Source organism: Mizuhopecten yessoensis, unplaced genomic scaffold, assembly GCF_002113885.1.
Source record: "Mizuhopecten yessoensis strain PY_sf001 unplaced genomic scaffold, ASM211388v2 scaffold7817, whole genome shotgun sequence".
Lineage (NCBI taxonomy): Eukaryota > Metazoa > Mollusca > Bivalvia > Pectinida > Pectinidae > Mizuhopecten > Mizuhopecten yessoensis.
Window position 1 is genome coordinate 275,959 of NW_018407237.1, and position 26,194 is coordinate 302,152.

Sequence of the window (26,194 nt, forward strand, 5' to 3'; positions counted from 1 at the left end):
TTCAGTAATCTAACCACTAGTTATCTACCAGTATTCAGTAATATTACCACTAGTTATCCACCAGTGTTCAGTAATCTAACCACTAGTTAACTACCAGTGATCAGTAATCTAAACACTAGTTATCCACCAGTATTCAGTAATCTAACCACTAGTTAACTACCAGTGATCAGTAATCTTACCACTAGTTATCCACCAGTGTTCAGTAATCTAACCACTAGTTAGTATCTACCTGTGCAGAAGAACTTTTTCGAAGTGTAATGCCTTCTTGTCTAGTTCCAGTTCAGCTTTGACCCCTACACAGTTAACTCGGAAGACAACAGGTTCTGGATTTTCCCGTATGCAACACACTATTGCATCCTCATAAACCTCGGGGGAGCGTGGGTATGCCCATATGGTGAGCGTCTGAGTGTCCCCAGGCTTCAGTGTCATGTTGGGTGGGTCGAGCAAAAAGGTTTCACCCTTGCTATCATGCTGGAAACAAAAGCTGATGTCGGCCTCTATTGGGGACGTGTTGTTTATCAATAGTTTTTCCATGTTTTCTGGATACCGACCCTCCTTATACCTTTAAAATGCAAGCATAATAATAATGACTGTACTGTTCAACATGTCACTTATATAAGTGGTAGACATTGTTATGTAGTATTGGCATCACATCATTTAACAATGTATTACTTTGCCTATGGTAACTGCTCTCACCCCTGAAGTTGTAGTCAGACCAGCCAAATGACCACATCTTGTAGGTCGTTAAGCACGTCTGACTACAACTTTAACATGCAAGGTGACCAAGATAATTTGATTATTTAAATTAAGGCTGGTTTCTTTCCTGATGGCTAGATGTCCTTCATTTCACAACAAGGTGTACGTTTTTTTTATCATATCTGATCTTGTGGGAAGTTGTCCTATATTGTCCGTTTAACCTGATAGGAAGGATTTTTCATTTTCAGTCGTCAGTTGATTGACAGACAATAAACAATAAACAACAGCTAGGACAATTATCATTGTCAGTTTCCATTTAAATTCTGAAATTCAAAATAAGCATTGACCAAAGTTAGAGCATATCTCAGACTACAAAAGGTAAGACTTTAGATATATCAGACTACAAAAGGTAAGACTTTAGATATGTCAGGAGGACTCATTTTTTCCCTGGACATCTCATGTTGCTTGTGCATGATACTAAGCAGACAGAAAACATTACCTTTCCCTTGATTTCATGATGAGCAGTGGACCAAACTCAAAAGTATCTGATGATAAGATATACTTTTTATGGACAATCTCATCCGACTTTTTATTCTTCTTGCGACTTGGGAACACAATTCTACAACAACAACAAGTATTTCATGCAATCCATCATAGTTCTTAACCTCCAAATTTTGATTTAAACAAAGAGTCAAAAGGAGCAGAAATTATCTCCTGTTCAGGATATACAGTACTGACCCCTCAAAGAGAAGGGCAGGAAATTGGGCACAAATCTGTACAATCTGTTTTACAATAGGTCTTTGTGGACAGGCTATCCATTCTCTGCATATGAAATACAGAAATTGAACAATCATCCATACACAAGTTACACTAAACACCAGTGGAGCGTGTAAGCTAGGGCTATCCATACACAAGTTACACTAAACACCAGTGGAGTGTGTAAGTTAGGGCTGTCCATACACAAGTTACACTAAACACCAGTGGAGCGTGTAAGCTAGGGCTATCCATACACAAGTTACACTAAATACCAGTGGAGTGTGTAAGTTAGGGCTGTCCATACACAAGTAACACTAAACACCAGTGGAGTGTGTAAGCTAGGGCTATCCATACACAAGTTACACTAAACACCAGTGGAATGTGTAGGTTAGGGCTATCCATACACAAGTTACACTAAACACCAGTGGAGTGTGTAAGTTAGGGCTATCCATCCACAAGTTACACTAAACACCAGTGGAGTGTGTAAGTTAGGGCTATCCATACAGCAAGTTATAACGTTGTATGACAATAAGTTTTTAAGTTATAAGTCAGAGAGGCAAACTTTTATTTTAAGGAATGGTGCCCTCTGCCACTGCACAACTCCCCTAAATACCTCTCTTGCTTACATCATTCAATTGAATGACATTTCATGAAGTAACCTTGCAGAAACCAAAGTGTGAATGGATGGACAGACCATCTCTCGCAATGTGCAGTCAAGTCCAAAATTTAAAAATTTAATTGATGGACAGGCCACCTAAAGATTGGTCCTTATTTACTTGAGTTTTGCCTCTTTCTTACATTTTTTTATTTATTAAAAACATGATTTTTTTTTTACAGACAGTGAATATCCATACCTCGGCTCCCTGCTAATTGAGGGAAAAGCACATATTCCACGACAGTACAATTGATATCTTCGGCGAGTACCAACAATCTCAAAGTTTAGTGTCTGGTCAAATTGGCCAAGCTCCTCTGAATGGAAGCGCAGACGCAGAATTACTTCCCCATTGGCTGGGACAACCCACCGAAAGATTGACAACCTGAGAAATACAGTACAAGTTATATAACAACACTGGTACAATCCACAACACCATAACATACAGGAACAGGTTTCAAATTATTTTAATTTAAAAAATGTTTTTTTTTTAAAGAGTCTTATCATATTCTAAACAATTCACTCATTTAGTTATCATTAACAATGTACATAACATGTTCCGTACCTAAATATCATGAAAATGAAATACAGAATCCTCCTTCATCTATATATTTCTGTTTACAAGTGGAATTTTGTTAATTTGAACATACTATTGAGGGTAGTATTATAAGCAGTATCTTCTTACAGACTAATAAGGTTAACAAGTCAATTCTTACAGAAAAAATGGTTAAGCAATCAATTTTTACTGAAAACAAATTATAGCATTATACTCAAGACTATGCAACTTGTCCTCACCAAGTTCCCCATCTAATGTGGAAAAAATCCTGTTATTCTTCAAATTACCTATTCACTGACTTTTTGGATATTTTCTGACATAAAATTTCCCCCCATTTTTAACTTAAAGAGAGGACAAGTTGTTTGTTGCGAGTAAAATACCCAATATAACTCAATGTTAGTAAGTCAGAAGTTAACACCAGTTTTAGACGTGGAAACATTGGTTAAAGTCCAAAATGATATCACGTGACATGGAGGATACAAGTCAAGGATGATCGTGCAGTTCAGATGGAAAATGAAAAAAAACTAATTTGCAAAGAGGAAAAAATGAAAAAGTAGAATATGTTTTATAATAGATACATCTGCCTCCATTCCCATGTTGGTGGAAATGTAGCTAAACCGTGTCTAACCTAAGTCAGTGTAGTGAGATCAGTAACAGTAAACCCTGTCTAACCTAAGTCAGTGTAGTGAGATAAGTAACATTAAACCCTGTCTAACCTAAGTCAGTGTAGTGAGATAAGTAACATTAAACCCTGTCTAACCTAAGTCAGTGTAGTGAGAGCAGTAACAGTAAACCCTGTCTAACCCAAGTCAGTGTAGTGAGATAAGTAACAGTAAACCCTGTCTAACCTAAGTCAGTGTAGTGAGATAAGTAACATTAAACCCTGTCTAACCTAAGTCAGTGTAGTGAGATAAGTAACATTAAACCCTGTCTAACCTAAGTCAGTGTAGTGAGATCTGTAACAGTAAACCCTGTCTAACCTAAGTCAGTGTAGTGAGATCTGTAACAGTAAACCCTGTCTAACCTAAGTCAGTGTAGTGAGATAAGTAACAGTAAACCCTGTCTAACCTAAGTCAGTGTAATGAGATCAGTAACAGTAAACCCTGTCTAACCTAGGTCAGTGTAGTGAGATCAGTAACAGTAAACCCTGCCTAACCTAAGTCAGTGTAGTGAGATCAGTAACAGTGAACCCTGTCTAACCTAAATCAGTGTAGTGAGATCTGTAACAGTAAACCCTGTCTAACCTAAGTCAGTGTAGTGAGATAAGTAACATTAAACCCTGTCTAACCTAAGTCAGTGTAGTGAGATAAGTAACATTAAACCCTGTCTAACCTAAGTCAGTGTAGTGAGATAAGTAACATTAAACCCTGTCTAACCTAAGTCAGTGTAGTGAGATCTGTAACAGTAAACCCTGTCTAACCTAAGTCAGTGTAGTGAGATCTGTAACAGTAAACCCTGTCTAACCTAAGTCAGTGTAATGAGATCAGTAACAGTAAACCCTGTCTAACCTAAATCAGTGTAGTGAGATCTGTAACAGTAAACCCTGTCTAACCTAAGTCAGTGTAATGAGATCAGTAACAGTAAACCCTGTCTAACCTAAATCAGTGTAGTGAGATCTGTAACAGTAAACCCTGTCTAACCTAAGTCAGTGTAATGAGATCAGTAACAGTAAACCCTGTCTAACCTAAATCAGTGTAGTGAGATCTGTAACAGTAAACCCTGTCTAACCTAAGTCAGTGTAGTGAGATCTGTAACAGTAAACCCTGTCTAACCTAAGTCAGTGTAATGAGATCAGTAACAGTAAACCCTGTCTAACCTAAATCAGTGTAGTGAGATCTGTAACAGTAAACCCTGTCTAACCTAAGTCAGTGTAGTGAGATAAGTAACATTAAACCCTGTCTAACCTAAGTCAGTGTAGTGAGATCTGTAACAGTAAACCCTGTCTAACCTAAGTCAGTGTAATGAGATCAGTAACAGTAAACCCTGTCTAACCTAAGTCAGTGTAGTTAGATCAGTAACAGTAAACCCTGTCTAACCTAAGTCAGTGTAGTGAGATAAGTAACATTAAACCCTGTCTAACCTAAGTCAGTGTAGTGAGATCTGTAACAGTAAACCCTGTCTAACCTAAGTCAGTGTAATGAGATCAGTAACAGTAAACCCTGTCTAACCTAAATCAGTGTACTGAGATCTGTAACAGTAACCCCTGTCTAACCTAAGTCAGTGTAGTGAGATCAGTAACACTAAACCCTGTCTAATTTAAGTCAGTGTAGTGAGATCAGTAACAGTAAACTCTGTCTAACTTAAGTCAGTGTAGTGAGATCAGTAACAGTAAACTCTGTCTAACCTAAGTCAGTGTAGTGAGATCAGTAACAGTACACCCTGTCTAACTTAAGTCAGTGTAGTGAGATCAGTAACAGTAAACTCTGTCTAACCTAAGTCAGTGTAGTGAGATCAGTAACAGTAAACCCTGCCTTACCAAAGTCAGTGTAGTGAGATCAGTAACAGTAAACCCTGTCTAACCTAAGTCAGTGTAGTGAGATCAGTAACAGTAAACCCTACCTTACCAAAGTCAGTGTAGTGAGATCAGTAACAATAAACTGTGTCTAACCTAAGTCAGTGTAGTGAGATCAGTAACAGAGACGTAGCTACACTTGATATTTCGCTGTAGTACTATACAAGGTATATAATTCACAGATGAAGTTTGATAAATGTATGACGTCTAGTATTAGTTATAGAGTTAAATGAAAAGTCTACAACCACTGACGTCATACAGACGGATGGATGGATGAGCTATTTTTCAACCGATGGAAAAGACAAACAACATTTGCCCTGTCAATTGGGGTACAGAGGCATGTAGAGTGACGGATTAAACAATTGTAGTGATATAACTCATCAAATTCAAAACATAGGTGCGAGAAAAATAAAACATTAAATAAAATATAATCCCATTTTCTAAGTGTTTGTGTGTAGTTGCAACAATGAAAATGGAAATATTTTTGTTTATGACATTTTTCTTGCTACATGATATTTACGGTAAGGGGACCATTCTGAGTACTTGGAGTTCCAATTCTCTCCTGATGTTTCCAGAGTTTTCATCCATTTCCAGCCCCTTCAGGTGCTGCTGTTGTAACAGTGCTAACTTCAGGTTTCCCGATGTGACCCACATGTTTTGTGACCTTTGTGATGTCACTGACCTTTGTGATGTCACTGACCTTTGTGATGTCACTGAAATGCTTTTAGATGTCACTGATCTCTGTGACGTCCCTGACATGTTTTGTGATGTCATTGATTTTTGTGACATGAGTGATGTCACAGATCTTTTTCTACTCTGATTGGTCGACTTGCAACGAAAATATCAGTACTTTTTTTGTCTTAATTCAAAATTTTGCCACAAAAATGTACAAAAAGAAACACCTAATGGGCCTGTATTGCTCACCTGTAATTCAAAGTAGATCAAAATGAAATAAAAGCAAACAATCTGGAGAGCTGTTTATCATGACCTATATCGAACGGTTCTTCAGAAGAAGTTATTTAAAGACTGACACTTTAATTTGTTATGTGGTTCAGAAGTAGAGGTTATTTGCAGAAACTAGTGATTGACAGATAGAGGGATGACATATGCCACAGTACGGCATAAGCTCATGTTGACGAATGAGAGAAAGACGACAGACACCATGCCACCACATAAGCTCACATTTACATGTACCTATCTGATAAATACATATAGGGGTCAAAACAGCTTACTCAGTCAACAGCTTATCACCAAAACCCAGACACAACTCAGAGATTTTCTTTTCTTCATTTTTTTTTATGATATCTTTGATACATTAGCCAAAACAAAAACGATGAATTTTTTTTTCTGTAAAAGATGATTCCACATATTATAATATCAATGAAATTGTTCCATTACAGAAACCTCCAAATTTATCAAAACAAAATGGTAGCTAGGCCTTAACAGTGGGAGATGCTGCTACAATAGTACTGACAGTTTGTCCTGTGTCTTAGGTTTGAAGCCCTGAAGATACATGTGACTTTTGTCAAGAAACACAGATGATTTGTATTATATACCAAGGATATGTTATTTGAGGGCAGGTACAATAAATAGGGTAGGACTGGAAGTATAAAATAGATGTATGTAAATGTGATTTTTGTCTTGATGATTGTAATGATTTGAAACATAAAACATATATGTGGCGGGTGTTGTTGGTTTGAAGCTGTACTGTACAGTGCTGTGTACAGTAGTGTGAACACTAGGTGTGAGTACCCGTATGTTTTGATGCTGACAGTACTTACTTTGGTGTTTTGGCGTCAGCTACACCAAAGCCTTCCCCGGTAGTGCTGGAATCAAGGAGACGGTAAGCCTGTCATGCATTGCTACACAGATACAATGGTGCACTAGAAACCTCTCAACAACAAAACAGTAACCAGTCTTCTCCCAGCCTCTGGAGCTGACTTTTTGTTGTTGAGAAATATGAAAGTTGTGACAACCCGAGTGTGGGGGAACAGAACAGTGAGGGATGAAGGGGAGACAACATCGCATAACAATAGTGATCTAAACACACAACACTCACAAGTTGCCTAGATTTATCCCTAAGATATCAATTGTAAAATAAGGAGAACAGATAACGAACAAAAAGATTTTCCACAGAATTATAACTGCTTTTTCGTAAACATTATCATATAAACAATCCTGGGACTGTTTTCGTAAACATTATCATATAAACAATCCTGGGATTGTACTCTTCTCCCTCGATGGAAGCTAAAAGATTCTTTTAAATTCAGCCAACCAGTGTTTCACGTTTAATGTGTAAAACCAGTACGTAGATTTATTTGTATGTTTTAAAAAAGTAGGGTTATATATAGCTTATGTAGATAAACTAAGCAACTTTTACACTCTACTGATTATTTAACTACACAAATATTAAGTTCATCATACAATTATTTCTTCAAAATATATTTTTGTTATAGAAACCTCATGGTTTTAATAAGTTCAGTTCCAATTTTTAAAATGTTCTTAAACAGTATTAACAGAAAGACATATTTACATAAATAGCCCCTACTCTGCAGTGTTCAAGTTTGGTAATTTTGAGCTGTTTTGAAGATTATCTTCCATATTAACTAATTTGGATCGCCTACAATAACAATGCTCTCTGACTGACTTGTGTGGACCATGAACATCTAAATTTACACCAGTTTATGAGATATGCTCCAGAGACACACATACACATATTCTGGGCACCAGGACAACTCATACTTTATCAAAATCAGAAAGTTGAAAATATCAAAAGCCTATCATTCGTAGTTTTACTGATTCGTACATGAAGTTTGAAAATCCAACCTGTCCTGGAATTTTGATTATGCTCTTATGCACAAATTTACATGATAAGTGGATAGTTCTTGACATCAGAGATAACAGGAGGCAAACTGTGTCAAGTAATGCCAGACCACACTTCACCATGTTACAGATGACAGTATGGAGATAACATCACCAGCTAACAATGGCTTCTGTTTACCACTGTCTAGGCCTACATAGGGTTTTCTGTGTTATAATCAGTATCACTTACACAACATGGTTTATACAATGCCTGCTGAATATGTAGCGGCCATCTTTAATAAACTAGTAATAAAACATCCATCGATGACAGGTAGTATCATAAAACTGACTAAAAAGTCCTTATATACTGAATTTTGTTTCTGAGAAACATATGTGTGTGCTTTACTGTTTCCTATTGAACACTGCTGCTAGCAGTATGGTGGTGATGTGAGGTTTGATCAGGAGAGGAGGTGTGGAGAGCTACTGGAGCACACATGTTACAGCTCAAACACAACTGGTTAAATAGAAAAGTCCATGCTAAATATTAGGAAACACAGTCACTGCATAAAGGATATTAAACAAGTCGGACACACAGGATCGATTAAAACTCTAGTCTTATGCGCGCTCTACAGTGAAAGATATTTAATATCAACAAGTGGAGGAACAGTCATAAAATCAATTTGTAATCAACAAAATGGATCATAATATATTGCTATATATCTTCAAAAAAGGTGTATTTCCTGGACTGTACTGGAAACTTGAAAATATTTTTTATATAAAACCCCCACATAATTTGAGTAAGTATACATGAGTCCTCCAAGTTGGTTAAACATTTCTGATGTATGTGTTAAGACTATTTAAAAAAATTCCCAGTAAATTCTTTTCTCTACGGCGACTGGTTTGTAATATCGCCCTTGTAAACATGTACAACCACTATTTGGAAATTACACTCATACCTGTCCATGTCTGACACAGGTGTGGCAGCCCCAGGGGGAGGTGATGGAACCTGCATTGAATTGCGACGTGACACTGTCTTTGATGTCTGTTTCCTCTCTGCACTCTTCTTTCTCTCCCCTTTCTTGTCCTCCTTTCCAGCAGACTTGTCTGTCTTGCCTGACTTGCCTTTAGTAGGAGTTGCCAGGTCATTACCTTTGTCAGGGGTAACGGACTTCTCCTCCTCGGGTTCAGGATCTTTAGAATCCAACATACCAATATTGCTGTCAACATAAAAGACATTACATTGTTATTGCCTTATAAACTCACTATCTGACAACTTCCTACTATTAATTAATACTGAAATGTTTGACATATTTTCTATTACTAATTTATTGGTATAATTTATATACATCTTTGATAAATTGTCACATATTAACATCAATATCTTTGACAAGTTTTCCAGTACAGTATTATATCTTTATTAATTATTTAGTATTGTCTCAATAAAAATGTGTTGACAGCTTTCCTTACTGAATTCATATCAATACTATGAACATAGCTTGATAATACATCAAGCTTTGCCTACCTATCTAATGACATTTTAGTACGTCCAATGGAGAAACAAATCAATTTTTTATTTTTTTGGCATTATGCATTGATCATCAACAAAACAAATTACATAAATATCTTGTGCTGAGTAACGCTTACAAACACATACAGATGTTTGTTATTTGTATAATGAACACTTCTACTTATTACAGTTGAAATTTATTACTTACGGGTCATCTGGGGATGAAGCCACAAAGATGTAGCGACCTCCAAACTCAGACACAGGAGGGGCTCTCCTCTTCACAGGGTAGGGCACAACGGCAAATGTGGCTGAGGGTGGGATCGGGGGGCCCCTCGGACCAAGTCCAATTCCATCCAGCACCTGTACAAAACCATGTCTACATTAACAACTGTTACAATACTTCACTACTACATACCATCAGTCAGTTTGGGCATTGAATCCCCCGTACTGAGATCATATCTGAAAAACGATATCTGTAATGGTCATTGGGGTTTGCACCAAAAACACATATATGCTACAAATATGTAAATATATTTTGACCACAGTTTTAATGAAAAAAATAGCAAATGTACACCTCTTTGCATTGTAATGGACTGTAGGCGGGATGTTTGACAATAAAATCTGTCAAGGTTTTTGAGATCTTTTCCAGAAATGATGTTGTACAGACAAACATACACACAGGTGGACAGAACTGGCATGTATTCCCTGCCAACTTTACTGAGCTGGGATCAACAAAAATAAATATACATTTGGTATTGTTGTTTTACTGTGTAAACTATCCAATTCAATAGGAAACAGAATTACTGTTTTTCCAATACATGTATTTGGTTTGAGCTTTTGGATAAAACAATTTGAGCAAATCAATATGTCTGCTTAAATATATAGCCGAGTAAACATTTTGTTGCACCGATTGTACCTCGTTCATGGTGGGTAGCTTCTGTAGGTTCATGAGCTTGTCAAAGGGAGTGCTGGCCTTGTCTGAGCAGTCTATGTGGAGATGGGGGATGCCAGAACCATCCTCGTCCTTTGGAGTATCTTCGACTCCCTCGCCGTCTGCTGGTTCTCCCTGCTGGGTAGCTGCTGCTGCGGCCTACAATGTTACAAGGCTTATAAGTATACAGATGGCATTTAAGTGTCATTGATTTACATAAAGGTATTATAATGGCTTTTGGTGAGATCTAGAAATCATTATCCAGAGATGTTTAGTAACAGCAATTAAAAATTTCTCAAAATGGCCAAACAAGTGTTATGTCTTTTCAGCCAACTCTAAATCAAAGATGGTTGATTTGGCTTATTGACTGACAAAAACATTTCCAACTTTTCCTTGACAAAGACCTTTCTAACTTTTCCTTGACAAAGACCTTTCTAACTTTTCCTTGACAAAGACCTTTCCACCTTTTCATTGAAAAAGACCTTTCCAACTCTTCCCTGACAAAGACCTTTCCAACTTTTCCCTGACAAAGACCTTTCCAAATTCCTACAATGCTGAATTTAAACAAACTTTTTTTTACAAGTAATAATTAAAAAAGTCAACATCGTAAAGCAAGAGAACCCTCAAATTGTGTTCAGGGGTTCATTACATATCTTTAACCTACCATGCAGGAGTAAGCTTTAACAATGGGTGTGTCAGCCACACTGACAAAGTAATGACTATATACCCATCTCACTAGCTAGATGGGGATCATTACAGGCACCTAATTAGTGCACAGCAATACAATAAGGGACTCACTTATGGGTCTTGTTCTACCAAATAATAGATCCCTTCAAGTGTTTATATAGCCACCTCCTGATTGACCACCTTGCCCCACACAGTTACCAAGCAGGCTTTACTCACCTCCTTAGCAGCTCTTTCAGCGTTTTCTTTCTCTATCTGTTTCTGTCTTTCCTTTTCTTTCTCTTTCTCCTGTTTGTCATGTTTATCTGTAAACATAATGCTTATGTGACTGCCTGTGTTACTTGGTACAAGTCTCTGGTCCCATGATAATCAAACAATCTGGACTTTTAAGTTCAGAAAGGTATGCTGTGCAATGCAACATTTCCAAGAAAACATAAGAAATTAGGATATCATTCTGTGACCTGATTCTGGGACCAGATATATTCTAAGCTATGTCCAACATCCAAGGGGATATGCTATTGATATAATGTGATAGGGATAATTATACTTGTGATGTATTGTGATAGGGATACTTCTACTTGTGATGTATTGTGATAGGGATACTTCTACTTGTGATGTATTGTGATAGGGATACTTCTACTAGTGATGTATTGTGATAGGGATACTTCTACTTGTGATGTATGGTGATAGGGATACTTCTACTTGTGATGTATTGTGATTGGGATAATTATACTTGTGATGTATTGTGATAGGGATAATTCTACTTGTGATGTATTGTGATTGGGATAATTCTACTTGTGATGTATTGTGATAGGAATAATTCTACTTGTGATGTATTGTGATAGGGATACTTCTACTTGTGATGTATTGTGATAGAGATACTTCTACTTGTGATGTACTGTGATAGGGATACTTCTACTTGTGATGTGTGGTGATAGGGATACTTATACTTGTGATGTATTGGGATAGGGATACTTCTACTTTTGATGGATTGTGAGTGGGATACTTTTACTTGTGATGGATTGTGATAGGGATACTTTTACTCGTGATGTATTGTGATAAGGATACTTCTAATTGTGATGTACTGTGATAGGGATACTTATACTTGTGATGTATTGCGATAGGGATACTTCTAATTGTCATGTATTGTGATAGGGATACTTCTACTTGTGATGTATTGTGATAGGAATAATTCTACTTGTGATGTATTGTGATAGGGATACTTCTACTTGTGATGTATTGTGATAGGGATACTTCTACTTGTGATGTATTGTGATAGGGATAATTCTACTTGTGATGTATTGTGATAGGGATAACTCTACTTGTGACGTATTTATTGACGTTATAAACTTGCTTGTTGTAAATGCATATTGACCTTTGCCCTTTGCTTTTTTGCCAGATGGTGGATGATGCTGTCCATCTTCTTCAGACTTTTCTGAGGGAGTGGGTGGTCGTTTGATACCAAGTGTGGTTCTGTCCCAGAACTCAATGAGGTCAGCAATCTCCTTGCTAGAATGCTCAACTGTACGGAATCGTTGCATGAGTAAGATTTCAGACTCTTTGAGAGGGTCATGTACAATTTCAGTTTCGCTTTCTCCTTTCTCTTTGTCTGACTTTTCCTTTCCATCACCAGGTTTTTTCGCATCTTTGCCTCCTTTCTTTCCCTTCCTATACAGATAATAGAATGATATAATTTCCGTCATTGTGTCTAGATACACAGAAATTCTCATCAAGAAAACACAGCTTCATCAAGTCACTGAATATTACAGCATGTTAAACCTACCAATACACAGAAACTGAGATAATCTAAACATTTCTATATAGTTGTACATCATACTTGTATATTACTTATCTCTCTAACACTGTCTGAACTTACTTTCCATCGTCTAAAACTGTGTCACTTTTCTCTGTCTGGTGTGACTCTGGCCGGTCAGTGATACTGGACCCGGCCTTGCTGACTGGATGGTCACTGTCGTGGGGTTTAGGACCTCCTTGGGACTTTTGTATACGGTCGGTGCTGGTTGTTTTGCCTGTTGCAGCCACACTCTTCTTACCATCCTTGGCAGGCTCATCCTTAGGTTTCTCCTTTTCTGGGCCCTTCTTACCCTTCTTCTTAGGTCTTAAATCAAACAAGCAAATAATATATCATTTGGACACATTATACTGAGCTATAACTGACTTGAAAAAAAACCAGTCAGTGTTTTCTCTTCTACCGCTATTATATATTTTGATTATTTTACACAACATCACATAACAGGTAGTTGACGTGGATAATCAGTAAGTTTACCAATGTTTGATCCCAAATAAACAGATCTAGGTGTTTGAGGAATTTGGTAATTGACTGTTCTCATGTTCTCAATACCGGTGGATTTTTCACAATATTTACACATGTGCTGAGTACAAAAATAGACTACATGAAAGGCTATAGCTTTTGTTGTGTAGACACAGATTTGAATATGGCCAAAAATGTAGTCTCAAACTAAATAACTAAATTCAATTTTTTTTTTAATGTGAAGCCCACAAAGTCCACCTCATCATGTATATGCTAATTTTAGTGCTGATTTTTTTTTTTAAAGTTTTGATACATGTAATTTTATAGGGGTTATTCATTGTACAAAAATATCACCCATGGCCACTGTACAGTACTGTACACTGCTACCGTATGGCCACCATACGCTACTGTACACTGCTACCCTATGGCCACTGTACACTACTGTACACTGCTACCCTATGGCAACCGTACGCTACGGTACACTGTTTCCCTATGGCCACTGTACACTACTGTACACTGCTACCCTATGGCCACCGTACGCTACTGTACACTGCTACCCTATGGCCACCGTATGCTACTGTACACTGCTACCCAATGGCAACCGTACACTACTGTACACTGCTACCCTATGGCCACCGTACGCTACTGTACACTGCTACCCTATGGCCCCCGTACGCTACTGTACACTGCTCCCCTATGGCCACCGTAGGCTACTGTACACTGCTCCCCTATGGCCACCGTAGGCTACTGTACACTGCTACCCTATGGTCACCCTACGCTACTGTACACTGCTACCCTATGGCCGCCGTACGCTACTGTACACTGCTACCCTATGGCCACCGTACACTGCTACCCTATGGCCACCGTAGGCTACGGTACACTGTTTCCCTATGGCCACCGTACGCTACTGTACACTGCTACCCTATGGCCACCGTAGGCTACTGTACACTGTTACCCTATGGCCACCGTACGCTACTGTACACTGCTACCCTATGGCCACCGTACGCTACTGTACACTGCTACCCTATGGCCACCGTACGCTACTGTACACTGCTACCCTATGGCCACCGTACGCTACTGTACACTGCTACCCTATGGCCACCGTACGCTACTGTACACTGCTACCCTATGGCCACCGTACGCTACTGTACACTGCTACCCTATGGCCACCGTACGCTACCGTACACTGCTACCCTATGGCCACCATACTCTACTGTACACTGCTACCCTATGGCCACCGTACGCTACTGTACACTGCTACCCTATGGCCACCGTACGCTACCGTACACTGCTACCCTATGGCCACCATACGCTACTGTACACTGCTACCCTATGGCCACCGTACGCTACTGTACACTGCTATCCTATGGTCACCATAAGCTACTGTACACTGTTACCCTATGGTTGGTCTAGGATACAGCCTATGGTGTGTGACAAACAGATATAGGTTGGTCTAGGGTACAGCCTATGGTGTGTGCCAGACAGATATGGGTTGGTCTAGGTTACAGCCTATGGTGTGTGCCGGACAGGTATGGGTTGGTCTTGGATACGGACTATGGTGTGTGCCAGACAGATATGGGTTGGTCTAGGATACAGCCTATGGTGTGTGCCAGACAGATATGGGTTGGTCTAGGATACAGCCTATGGTGTGTGCAAGACAGATATGGGTTGGTCTAGGGTACAGCCTATGGTGTGCGCCAGACAGGTATGGGTTGGTCTAGGATACAGCCTATGGTGTGTGCCAGACAGACATGGGTTGGTCTAGGACCAGTCTATGTACAATTTAACAGTGTCACACATGTAAAATAACTCATATCAAGGACAATGAATAAATGATTCTACTGGATAAATGTAATATGAATAAGAAGGTTACTTTTCCTCCTCCAGTCTCTTGGCCTCTGCTTCAGCAGCCTCTCGCTCCAAACGGTCACGTTCCATGCGCTCCTCATTTTCTCTGTTATAAAAACAAGAAAAAAATATTAACTTTGTAACATGTTCAAGAGCTTTCATCAACAGTGCGGCCCTTATTTGTACTATAATTGATCAACCAATCTGAGAAAATGATCACGTAAATAGTCAGCTTTGTCAACATAACTTTGTTACAATGGAGACCTGATTTAGTAGGAAGCAGCTCAAATAAGTAATTATCAATGTGGACATACTGCAGTTTACACCATGTGGACATACTGCAGTTTACACCATGTGGACATACTGCAGTTAACACCATGTGGACATACTGCAGTTAACACCATGTGGACATACTGCAGTTAACACCATGTGGACATACTGCAGTTAACACCATGTGGACATACTGCAGTTAACACCATGTGGACATACTGCAGTTAACACCATGTGGACATACTGCAGTTAACACCATGTGGACATACTGCAGTTAACACCATGTGGACATACTGCAGTTAACACCATGTGGACATACTGCAGTTAACACCATGTGGACATACTGCAGTTAACACTATGTGGACATACTGCAGTTAACACCATGTGGACATACTGCAGTTAACACTATGTGGACATACTGCAGTTAACACCATGTGGACATACTGCAGTTTACACCATGTGGACATACTGCAGTTAACACCATGTGGACATACTGCAGTTAACACTATGTGTGAAATTTAGGAATGAATTTGCAGTTTTCAATTTATTGTTCCAATGTCAAGGTTAATTATTTGGAAAAAGTGATAGGTCTACCATACTGTATAAAATATAATCATAAGCCTTTTTCAAAATATTGTAGACCCCTTTGACCTTGAATGAACATCAAGGTCTTTTATTTGAAAAGTTTGAAAACCCTTCATCCCAGCAACTTACTCGTTAATTGCAAGACCTTTGGCCTTTTTGAACTTGGCCAGATGTATTTTTTAAGGATTTTAACACATTCAAGATAAATCTTTTAAATAGTTCTTAATAAGATGTCCAAAAAAAGTCAATTGTGAACAGATGACAAACTATGGACACCTAACAATGAAGGACACATGACACAATGTGACAGGCTAAGGCTACCTAACAGGGGGCATTACTTACCCTTGGCTAATTAGGATACCTAACATTGGACATTACTTACCTTTGGCTAAGGAGGGGGCATTACTTAGCTATCACTAAGGTTAACTAACAGGGGGCATTACTTACCCTTGGCTAAGGTTACCTAACAGGGGGCATTACTTCGCTATCACTAAGGTTAACTAACAGGGGGAATCACTTACCTTTGGCTTAGGTTACCTAACAGGGGGCATTACTTAGCTATCACTAAATTTAACTAACAGAGGGCATTACTTAGCTATCACAAAGGTTAACTAACAGGGGGCATTACTTAGCTATCACTAAGGTTAACTAACATTGGACATTACTTACCTTTGGCTAATTAGGTTACCTAACATTGGACATTACTTACCTTTGGCTAAGGTTACCTAACAGGGGGCATTACTTAGCTATCACTAAGGTTACCTAACATTGGACATGACTTACCTTTGGCTAAGGTTACCTAACAGGGGGCATTACTTAGCTATCACTAAGGTTACCTAACAGGGGGAATCACTTACCTTTGGCTTAGGTTACCTAACAGGGGGCATTACTTTGCTATCACTAAGGTTAACTAACAGGGGGCATCACTTACCTTTGGCTTAGGTTACCTAACAGGGGGCATTACTTAGCTATCACTAAGGTTAACTAACAGGGGGCATCACTTACCTTTGGCTTAGGTTACCTAACAGGGGGCATTACTTAGCTATCACTAAGGTTAACTAACAGGGGGAATCACTTACCTTTGGCTTAGGTTACCTTACAGGGGGCATTACTTAGCTATCACTAAATTTAACTAACAGGGGGCATTACTTAGCTATCACTAAGGTTACCTAACATTGGACATGACTTACCTTTGGCTAAGGTTACCTAACAGGGGGCATTACTTAGCTATCACTAAGGTTACCTAACAGGGGGCATTACTTAGCTATCACTAAGGTTACCTAACATGGGCATTACTTACCTTTGGCTAAGGTTACCTAACAGGGGGCATTACTTAGCTATCACAAAGGTTAACTAACAGGGGGCATTACTTAGCTATCACAAAGGTTACCTAACAGGGGGCATTACTTAGCTATCACTAAGGTTACCTAACAGGGGGCATTACTTACTTTCTTATCCTTTCTTTCTTTATGTCAAGTCTCTTCATGTCAACTGCAGCTTTCTCTTTATCTGGCAGCGCGTCATATTCATCCTCCGACATCTCTTCTAATCTCACTCTGTCATTTTCTTCTTCCTCTCTAGCTAGACGCTCTGTCAAAACAAGAGGCCCAAGGGCCTTAGCGGTCACCTGAGTTATATCATAGATACTGGTAGCTTTATTTTATTGTTTAGATGTGATGTGGAAATCAGCATGTAAACTAAGTGAAATACAATACTTGTCATGTCATCAATGGATAAGAATTTGAAAATATTGGTAAATGTTCCCTTTGGGGCCCCGCCCTAGCCCCTGGGGATGGGGCAGGAATCCTAATTTTACAAAGTAAAACTCTCATTTACCCAAGATGATTCTGACTAAGTTTGAGCAATTTTCTGCTGAAAATATATAAAATATATACCGAAAAGTGTTATTTCCCTATATAAACTATATTAAACGTTAACCCCTCCCCAAGGGAGAACGGATAGCTCGGGGTCCTGATATTTTCAATTTAAATAAAGCCCCTGATGATCTTTCTTTCCACGTAAAGAAAATCACTGTAGTACCTCTGAGTCTGGAGAAGAAGATTTTTGAAATATTGATTAATTTTCCCTTTGGGGCCCCGCCCTGGCCCCAGGGGTCGGGGTAGGAATCTCAATTTTACAATTTGAAACCATCTACCTCCAAGGATAATTCTCACCAAGTAAAAATAATTTCCTACAGAAAGTTGTCAAAATATACCCAAAAGTGTTATTTCCCTATATAAACTATAGTAAACTTTACCCCCTCCCCAAGGGAGAACGGATAGCTCGGGGGTCCTGAAATTTACAATTTAAGTAAAGCCCCTGATGATCTTTCTTTCCACGTAGAGAAAATCACTGTAGTACCTCTGAGTCTGGAGAAGAAGATTTTTGAAATATTGATTAATTTTCCCTTTGGGGCCCCGCCCTGGCCCCAGGGGTCGGGGTAGGAATCTCAATTTTACAATTTGAAACCATCTACCTCCAAGGATAATTCTCACCAAGTAAAAATAATTTCCTACAGAAAGTTGTCAAAATATACCCAAAAGTGTTATTTCCCTATATAAACTATAGTAAACTTTACCCCCTCCCCAAGGGAGAACGGATAGCTCGGGGGTCCTGAAATTTACAATTTAAGTAAAGCCCCTGATGATCTTTCTTTCCACGTAGAGAAAATCACTGTAGTACCTCTGAGTCTGGAGAAGAAGATTTTTGAAATATTGATTAATTTTCCCTTTGGGGCCCCGCCCTGGCCCCAGGGGTCGGGGTAGGAATCTCAATTTTACAATTTGAAACCATCTACCTCCAAGGATAATTCTCACCAAGTAAAAATAATTTCCTACAGAAAGTTGTCAAAATATACCCAAAAGTGTTATTTCCCTATATAAACTATAGTAAACTTTACCCCCTCCCCAAGGGAGAACGGATAGCTCGGGGGTCCTGAAATTTACAATTTAAGTAAAGCCCCTGATGATCTTTCTTTCCACGTAGAGAAAATCACTGTAGTACCTCTGAGTCTGGAGAAGAAGATTTTTGAAATATTGATTAATTTTCCCTTTGGGGCCCCGCCCTGGCCCCAGGGGTCGGGGTAGGAATCTCAATTTTACAATTTGAAACCATCTACCTCCAAGGATAATTCTCACCAAGTAAAAATAATTTCCTACAGAAAGTTGTCAAAATATACCCAAAAGTGTTATTTCCCTATATAAACTATAGTAAACTTTACCCCCTCCCCAAGGGAGAACGGATAGCTCGGGGGTCCTGAAATTTACAATTTAAGTAAAGCGCCTGATGATCTTTCTTTCCACGTAGAGAAAATCACTGTAGTACCTGTGAGTCTGGAGAAGAAGATTTTTGAAATATTGGATAATTTTCTCTTTGGGGCCCGCCCTGGCCCCAGGGGTGGGGGTAGGAATCCCAATTTTACAATTTTGAAGCCTCATCTACCAAGGATGATTCTGACCAAGTTTGAAAAGTTGAAAATGTAAAAGTTTACGCACGACGCACGACGCACGACGCAGGACGGACGACGGACGACGACGGACGAAAAGCGATTGGAATAGGTCACTTGAGCAAAGCTCAGGTGACCTAAAAAAATAAGAACCAACCTGTCCTTTAGCAGAAAAATTCCCATACAGTTTAATAGCATACCACAATTGGAATCACATTAGGCTTTGATCTATATTCATGATGTTTTTATTGTAAAGTAGAATTCTTCAAACAACTAATACATGTATGTGCTGTAGTGACCTACAATCAGTGTGTGTTTTACCTACCATCAGTGTGTGTTTTACCTACCATCAGTGTGTGTTTTACCTACCATCAGTGTGTGTTTTACCTACCATCAGTGTGTGTTTTACCTACCATCAGTGTTTTACCTACCATCAGTGTTTTACCTACCATCAGTGTGTGTTTTACCTACCATCAGTGTTTTACCTACCATCAGTGTTTTACCTACCATCAGTGTGTGTTTTACCTACCATTAGTGCGTGTGTTACCTACCATCAGTGTGTGTTTTACCTACCATCAGTGTGTGTTTTACCTACCATCAGTGTGTTTTACCTACCATCAGTGTTTTACCTACCATCAGTGTTTTACCTACCATCAGTGTGTGTTTTACCTACCATCAGTGTTTTACCTACCATCAGTGTTTTACCTACCATCAGTGTGTGTTTTACCTACCATCAGTGTGTGTGTTACCTACCATTAGTGCGTGTGTTACCTACCATTTTCCTCCTGGGCTTTTTTCTCCTGTTCCTTCAGTACACAGTAGTCGAGTTTAAGAGTTAAAAAGTAAATGAAGCGTCTATTATTGAGTGCCTTCAGGATAACGTTGGCAGCAGTATGAAGATTCTGGGCAAATAATGTTTCCAGGCCGTCCAGTACAACACCACGATGGCAGTCATTCAGCTACAAAAAGTAGATACTGCTGTATATACACAGACAGGAATTTAGTTTTTAACAAACACATGTCCCCATTTTCATCCAATATGCATATTTGCTTGGGAATTTTTTGCCATTTTTGGAATAAAATGATAGAAAGGTTAAAGAAGCCATTAAAAATTAATTATCATTATTAATTTCATTCTGTCTCAACACATTTGTGGTTGTTGCAGGTACAATATTTCTAGTTTCATCCTGTTTATGATCGTACACTCCTTCTGGGGATGATGTAGGTCAAAACTTAAAGTTTGATGAAGATATATTTTATGGTGTAGAAGTCATGGCGAGATTGAATGTGTTGAGTAACACCTACCTGTAATCTCTCAGAGATGATAGTAACACCTACCTGTAATCTCTCAGAGATGATGTCAACTAGTAGATCCTCAGGCAGCACACAGCTCATCAAGCCTTCTTCACCTGCTACACTTGCGCTGACGCTGAGTCGGCGGGCTATGGGTGCAGCCAAAGGCGGTGGACTGCTCGGTACCTGTACCAATAAGGGGTCACAAGTCTATTAATGTCAAAATTCTCAGCATCATCCTTACTTTGAGCTACAAATATTCTGACCAAATTATGAGCTGATATTACATACTGCCAAAGTTTTGCCCTAATTCCCCTGTAATATCCAGTGTTGCCCCTGAGTTTTAACACTGTAAGTATCTGGTATACAATGTACCAGTAGTCACGGTCATGATAAATTCACCTTCATTCTAGATCCATATAATAAAAATATAAAATAAATTATGTCTTTGGCCATGGAACCTTCATGTAAAATTTACATCTGTTCAGGTAATGGAGAAGAAGTAAAAAAAGTGACTTGTCTACTGATGGACAATGGGTGATCAAAGGCAATCATATTAGGTGATTTAAACTTTGTCTCAGATGACCTAAAATCCTGGGGGATCATTTTCAGGAAACACTTAACTTCACAATTTGTATCAAGTATTAAATCGACTATGTATTTAGTTAATGTATCATATCTAATACTAAACATGTCTTAACACAGTATAATCATAGGTTAGTGAGTATTGCATGGTGACCCCATACAACATTATGATACAGGCGACCCCATACAACATTATGATACAAGTGACCCCATACAACATTATGATACAGGTGACCCTATACAACATTATGATACAGGTGACCCTATACAACATTATGATACAGGTGACCCCATACAACATTATGATACAGGTGACCCCATACAACATTATGATACAGGTGACCCCATACAACATTATGATACAGGTGACCCCATACAACATTATGATACAGGTGACCCCATACAACATTATGATACAGGTGACCCCATACAACATTATGATACAGGTGACCCCATACAACATTATGATACAGGTGACCCCATACAACATTATGATACAGGTGACCCCATACAACATTATGATACAGGTGACCCCATACAACATTATGATACAGGTGACCCCATACAACATTATGATACAGGTGACCCCATACAACATTATGATACAGGTGACCCCATACAACATTATGATACAGGTGACCCCATACAACATTATGATACAGGTGACCCCATACAACATTATGATACAGGTGACCCCATACAACATTATGATACAGGTGACCCCATACAACATTATGATACAGGTGACCCCATACAACATAATGATACAAGTGACCCCATACAACATTATGATACAGGTGACCCCATACAACATTATGATACAGGTGACCCTATACAACATTATGATACAGGTGACCCTATACAACATTAATATACAGGTGACCCTATACAACATTATGATACAGGTGACCCCATACAACATTATGATACAGGTGACCCTATATAACATTATGATACAGGTGACCCTAAACAACATTATGATACAGGTGACCCTATACAACATTATGATACAGGTGACCCTAAACAACATTATGATACAGGTGACCCTATACCCTTTCACAATGACTCAGGGAGTCAAACCCCTGCAACGTATCTACACTAATGTTATACTCTCCTATAGGAACCTCATCATACAAACAGCAGCTACACTAATACTATACTCTCCTAGAGGAACCTCTTTATACAAACAGCAGCTACACTAACTGTTATACTCTCCTAGAGGAACCTCGTCATACAAACAGCAGCTACACTAACTGTTATACTCTCCTAGAGGGACCTCGTCATACAAACAGCAGCTACACACTAACTGTTATACTCTCCTAGAGGAACCTCGTCATACAAACAGCAGCTACACTAACTGTTATACTCTCCTAGAGGAACCTCGTCATACAAACAGCAGCTACACTAACTGTTATACTCTCCTAGAGGAACCTCGTCATACAAACAGCAGCTACACTAACTGTTATACTCTCCTAGAGGAACCTCGTCATACAAACAGCAGCTACACTAACTGTTATACTCTCCTAGAGGAACCTCGTCATACAAACAGCAGCTACACTAACTGTTATACTCTCCTAGAGGAACCTCGTCATACAAACAGCAGCTACACTAACTGTTATACTCTCCTAGAGGAACCTCGTCATACAAACAGCAGCTACACTAACTGTTATACTCTCCTAGAGGAACCTCGTCATACAAACAGCAGCTACACTAACTGTTATACTCTCCTAGAGGAACCTCGTCATACAAACAGCAGCTACACTAACTGTTATACTCTCCTAGAGGAACCTCGTCATACAAACAGCAGCTACACTAACTGTTATACTCTCCTAGAGGAACCTCGTCATACAAACAGCAGCTACACTAACTGTTATACTCTCCTAGAGGAACCTCGTCATACAAACAGCAGCTACACTAACTGTTATACTCTCCTAGAGGAACCTCGTCATACAAACAGCAGCTACACTAACTGTTATACTCTCCTAGAGGAACCTCGTCATACAAACAGCAGCTACACTAACTGTTATACTCTCCTAGAGGAACCTCGTCATACAAACAGCAGCTACACTAACTGTTATACTCTCCTAGAGGAACCTCGTCATACAAACAGCAGCTACACTAACTGTTATACTCTCCTAGAGGAACCTCGTCATACAAACAGCAGCTACACTAACTGTTATACTCTCCTAGAGGAACCTCGTCATACAAACAGCAGCTACACTAACTGTTATACTCTCCTAGAGGAACCTCGTCATACAAACAGCAGCTACACTAACTGTTATACTCTCCTAGAGGAACCTCGTCATACAAACAGCAGCTACACTAACTGTTATACTCTCCTAGAGGAACCTCGTCATACAAACAGCAGCTACACTAACTGTTATACTCTCCTAGAGGAACCTCGTCATACAAACAGCAGCTACACTAACTGTTATACTCTCCTAGAGGAACCTCGTCATACAAACAGCAGCTACACTAACTGTTATACTCTCCTAGAGGAACCTCGTCATACAAACAGCAGCTACACTAACTGTTATACTCTCCTAGAGGAACCTCGTCATACAAACAGCAGCTACACTAACTGTTATACTCTCCTAGAGGAACCTCGTCATACAAACAGCAGCTACACTAACTGTTATACTCTCCTAGAGGAACCTCGTCATACAAACAGCAGCTACACTAACTGTTATACTCTCCTAGAGGAACCTCGTCATACAAACAGCAGCTACACTAACTGTTATACTCTCCTAGAGGAACCTCGTCATACAAACAGCAGCTACACTAACTGTTATACTCTCCTAGAGGAACCTCGTCATACAAACAGCAGCTACACTAACTGTTATACTCTCCTAGAGGAACCTCGTCATACAAACAGCAGCTACACTAACTGTTATACTCTCCTAGAGGAACCTCGTCATACAAACAGCAGCTACACTAACTGTTATACTCTCCTAGAGGAACCTCGTCATACAAACAGCAGCTACACTAACTGTTATACTCTCCTAGAGGAACCTCGTCATACAAACAGCAGCTACACTAACTGTTATACTCTCCTAGAGGAACCTCGTCATACAAACAGCAGCTACACTAACTGTTATACTCTCCTAGAGGAACCTCGTCATACAAACAGCAGCTACACTAACTGTTATACTCTCCTAGAGGAACCTCGTCATACAAACAGCAGCTACACTAACTGTTATACTCTCCTAGAGGAACCTCGTCATACAAACAGCAGCTACACTAACTGTTATACTCTCCTAGAGGAACCTCGTCATACAAACAGCAGCTACACTAACTGTTATACTCTCCTAGAGGAACCTCGTCATACAAACAGCAGCTACACTAACTGTTATACTCTCCTAGAGGAACCTCGTCATACAAACAGCAGCTACACTAACTGTTATACTCTCCTAGAGGAACCTCGTCATACAAACAGCAGCTACACTAACTGTTATACTCTCCTAGAGGAACCTCGTCATACAAACAGCAGCTACACTAACTGTTATACTCTCCTAAAGGGACCACGTCATACAAACAGCAGCTACACTAACTGTTATACTCTCCTAGAGGAACCTCGTCATACAAACAGCAGCTAAACTGACTGTTATACTCTCCTAGAGGAACCTCGTCATACAAACAGCAGATACGCTAACTGTTATACTCTAGTCATACAAACAGCAGCTACACTAATTGGTATACTCTCCTAGAGGGACCTAGTCATACAAACAGCAGCTACACTAACTGTTATACTCTACTAGAGGAACCTCGTCATACAAACAGCAGATACACTAATGTTACACTCTCCTAGAGGAACCTCGTCATACAAACAGCATCTACACTAATGTAATACTCTCCTAGAGGAACCTCGTCATACAACAGCTATAGAAGGGTATAGCCACGCCAAATGAAAATACAGATCTATGAAATATGACCCATTTATTGTACAATTCAGAATAATAAAAGTTTTTCCCTGTCATCCCAGTGTATTTGATTAAAATCTGATACTACCATTGTAATAATTCAGCCAAGCAAATACTATAATCACAATTACATCATTACAATTTCTGATGGTTTGAATCTCTGTGATCTTTACATTTTACTTAGATTTACAACTCATATTTAAACAGGTCATATCATATTTAAACAGGTCATATCATATTTAAACAGGTCATATCATATTTTAGTTCTATTTGATACATAAATATAAATCTATAAGTATAAGCCTCTTAAGTGATAATGACAGCTGTATGATCCAATATATTGACACTGGATTGGAACAAGCAAATGTGTGTTGGATACATATTACTTAAAGATAACATTTGTATATTCCATGAGAAATAACTTGGGTTTTTTTTATGTATTTTATGTTGTACAAAACATGTAGTATTGTTTATAGTGGCTGTTAATCGTTTTGTTATAATGTTGTGATAACTGGCTGTTCATCGTTTTGTTATAATGTTGTGATAACTAAGTGTTCATGCTGCTGTCTTGAAAAAAGGGCGGACTGCCTTGAAAGTTTGACCAATTCCTTTGCTTGCACTGTCATTATTACTTCTTTGCTAATATATATATATACTGCTTTTACATACGTATATATATATATACTGCTTTTACATTATATTTGCAAGTAATTCTCTATTGCTGGTTAGTGTCCAATATCAGTAAAACACAAAATTTAGGCTAAGCACAAAATAATGAAAGTAGGTTGTAATTAAGCAACATTCCTTTATTTTTATTTTGATCAAGCTTAACTAAGCAGTTTTCATTGAAAAAATAAGAATTAAAACAACATATTACTTT

The 26,194-nt window shown here is 38.9% G+C and overlaps 1 protein-coding gene across 1 annotated transcript in view; it reads right to left on the reverse strand.

The window, feature by feature from the left end:
* Positions 1-26,194, reverse strand: part of LOC110454384 (hydrocephalus-inducing protein-like) — a 154,655-nt gene that overhangs the window by 67,914 nt on the left and 60,547 nt on the right. Inside the window, exons 38-51 of the mRNA XM_021503856.1 lie at positions 20,855-20,995; positions 20,292-20,475; positions 17,520-17,661; positions 15,242-15,322; positions 12,973-13,215; positions 12,472-12,764; positions 11,316-11,401; positions 10,398-10,571; positions 9,690-9,841; positions 8,931-9,191; positions 6,954-6,998; positions 2,307-2,489; positions 1,196-1,315; positions 230-562 (exon numbers count right to left, since the gene is read on the reverse strand). Of these exons, the coding sequence (XP_021359531.1) occupies positions 230-562; positions 1,196-1,315; positions 2,307-2,489; positions 6,954-6,998; positions 8,931-9,191; positions 9,690-9,841; positions 10,398-10,571; positions 11,316-11,401; positions 12,472-12,764; positions 12,973-13,215; positions 15,242-15,322; positions 17,520-17,661; positions 20,292-20,475; positions 20,855-20,995 (2,438 nt within the window). The remainder of the gene's footprint in view (positions 1-229; positions 563-1,195; positions 1,316-2,306; positions 2,490-6,953; positions 6,999-8,930; positions 9,192-9,689; positions 9,842-10,397; positions 10,572-11,315; positions 11,402-12,471; positions 12,765-12,972; positions 13,216-15,241; positions 15,323-17,519; positions 17,662-20,291; positions 20,476-20,854; positions 20,996-26,194) is intronic.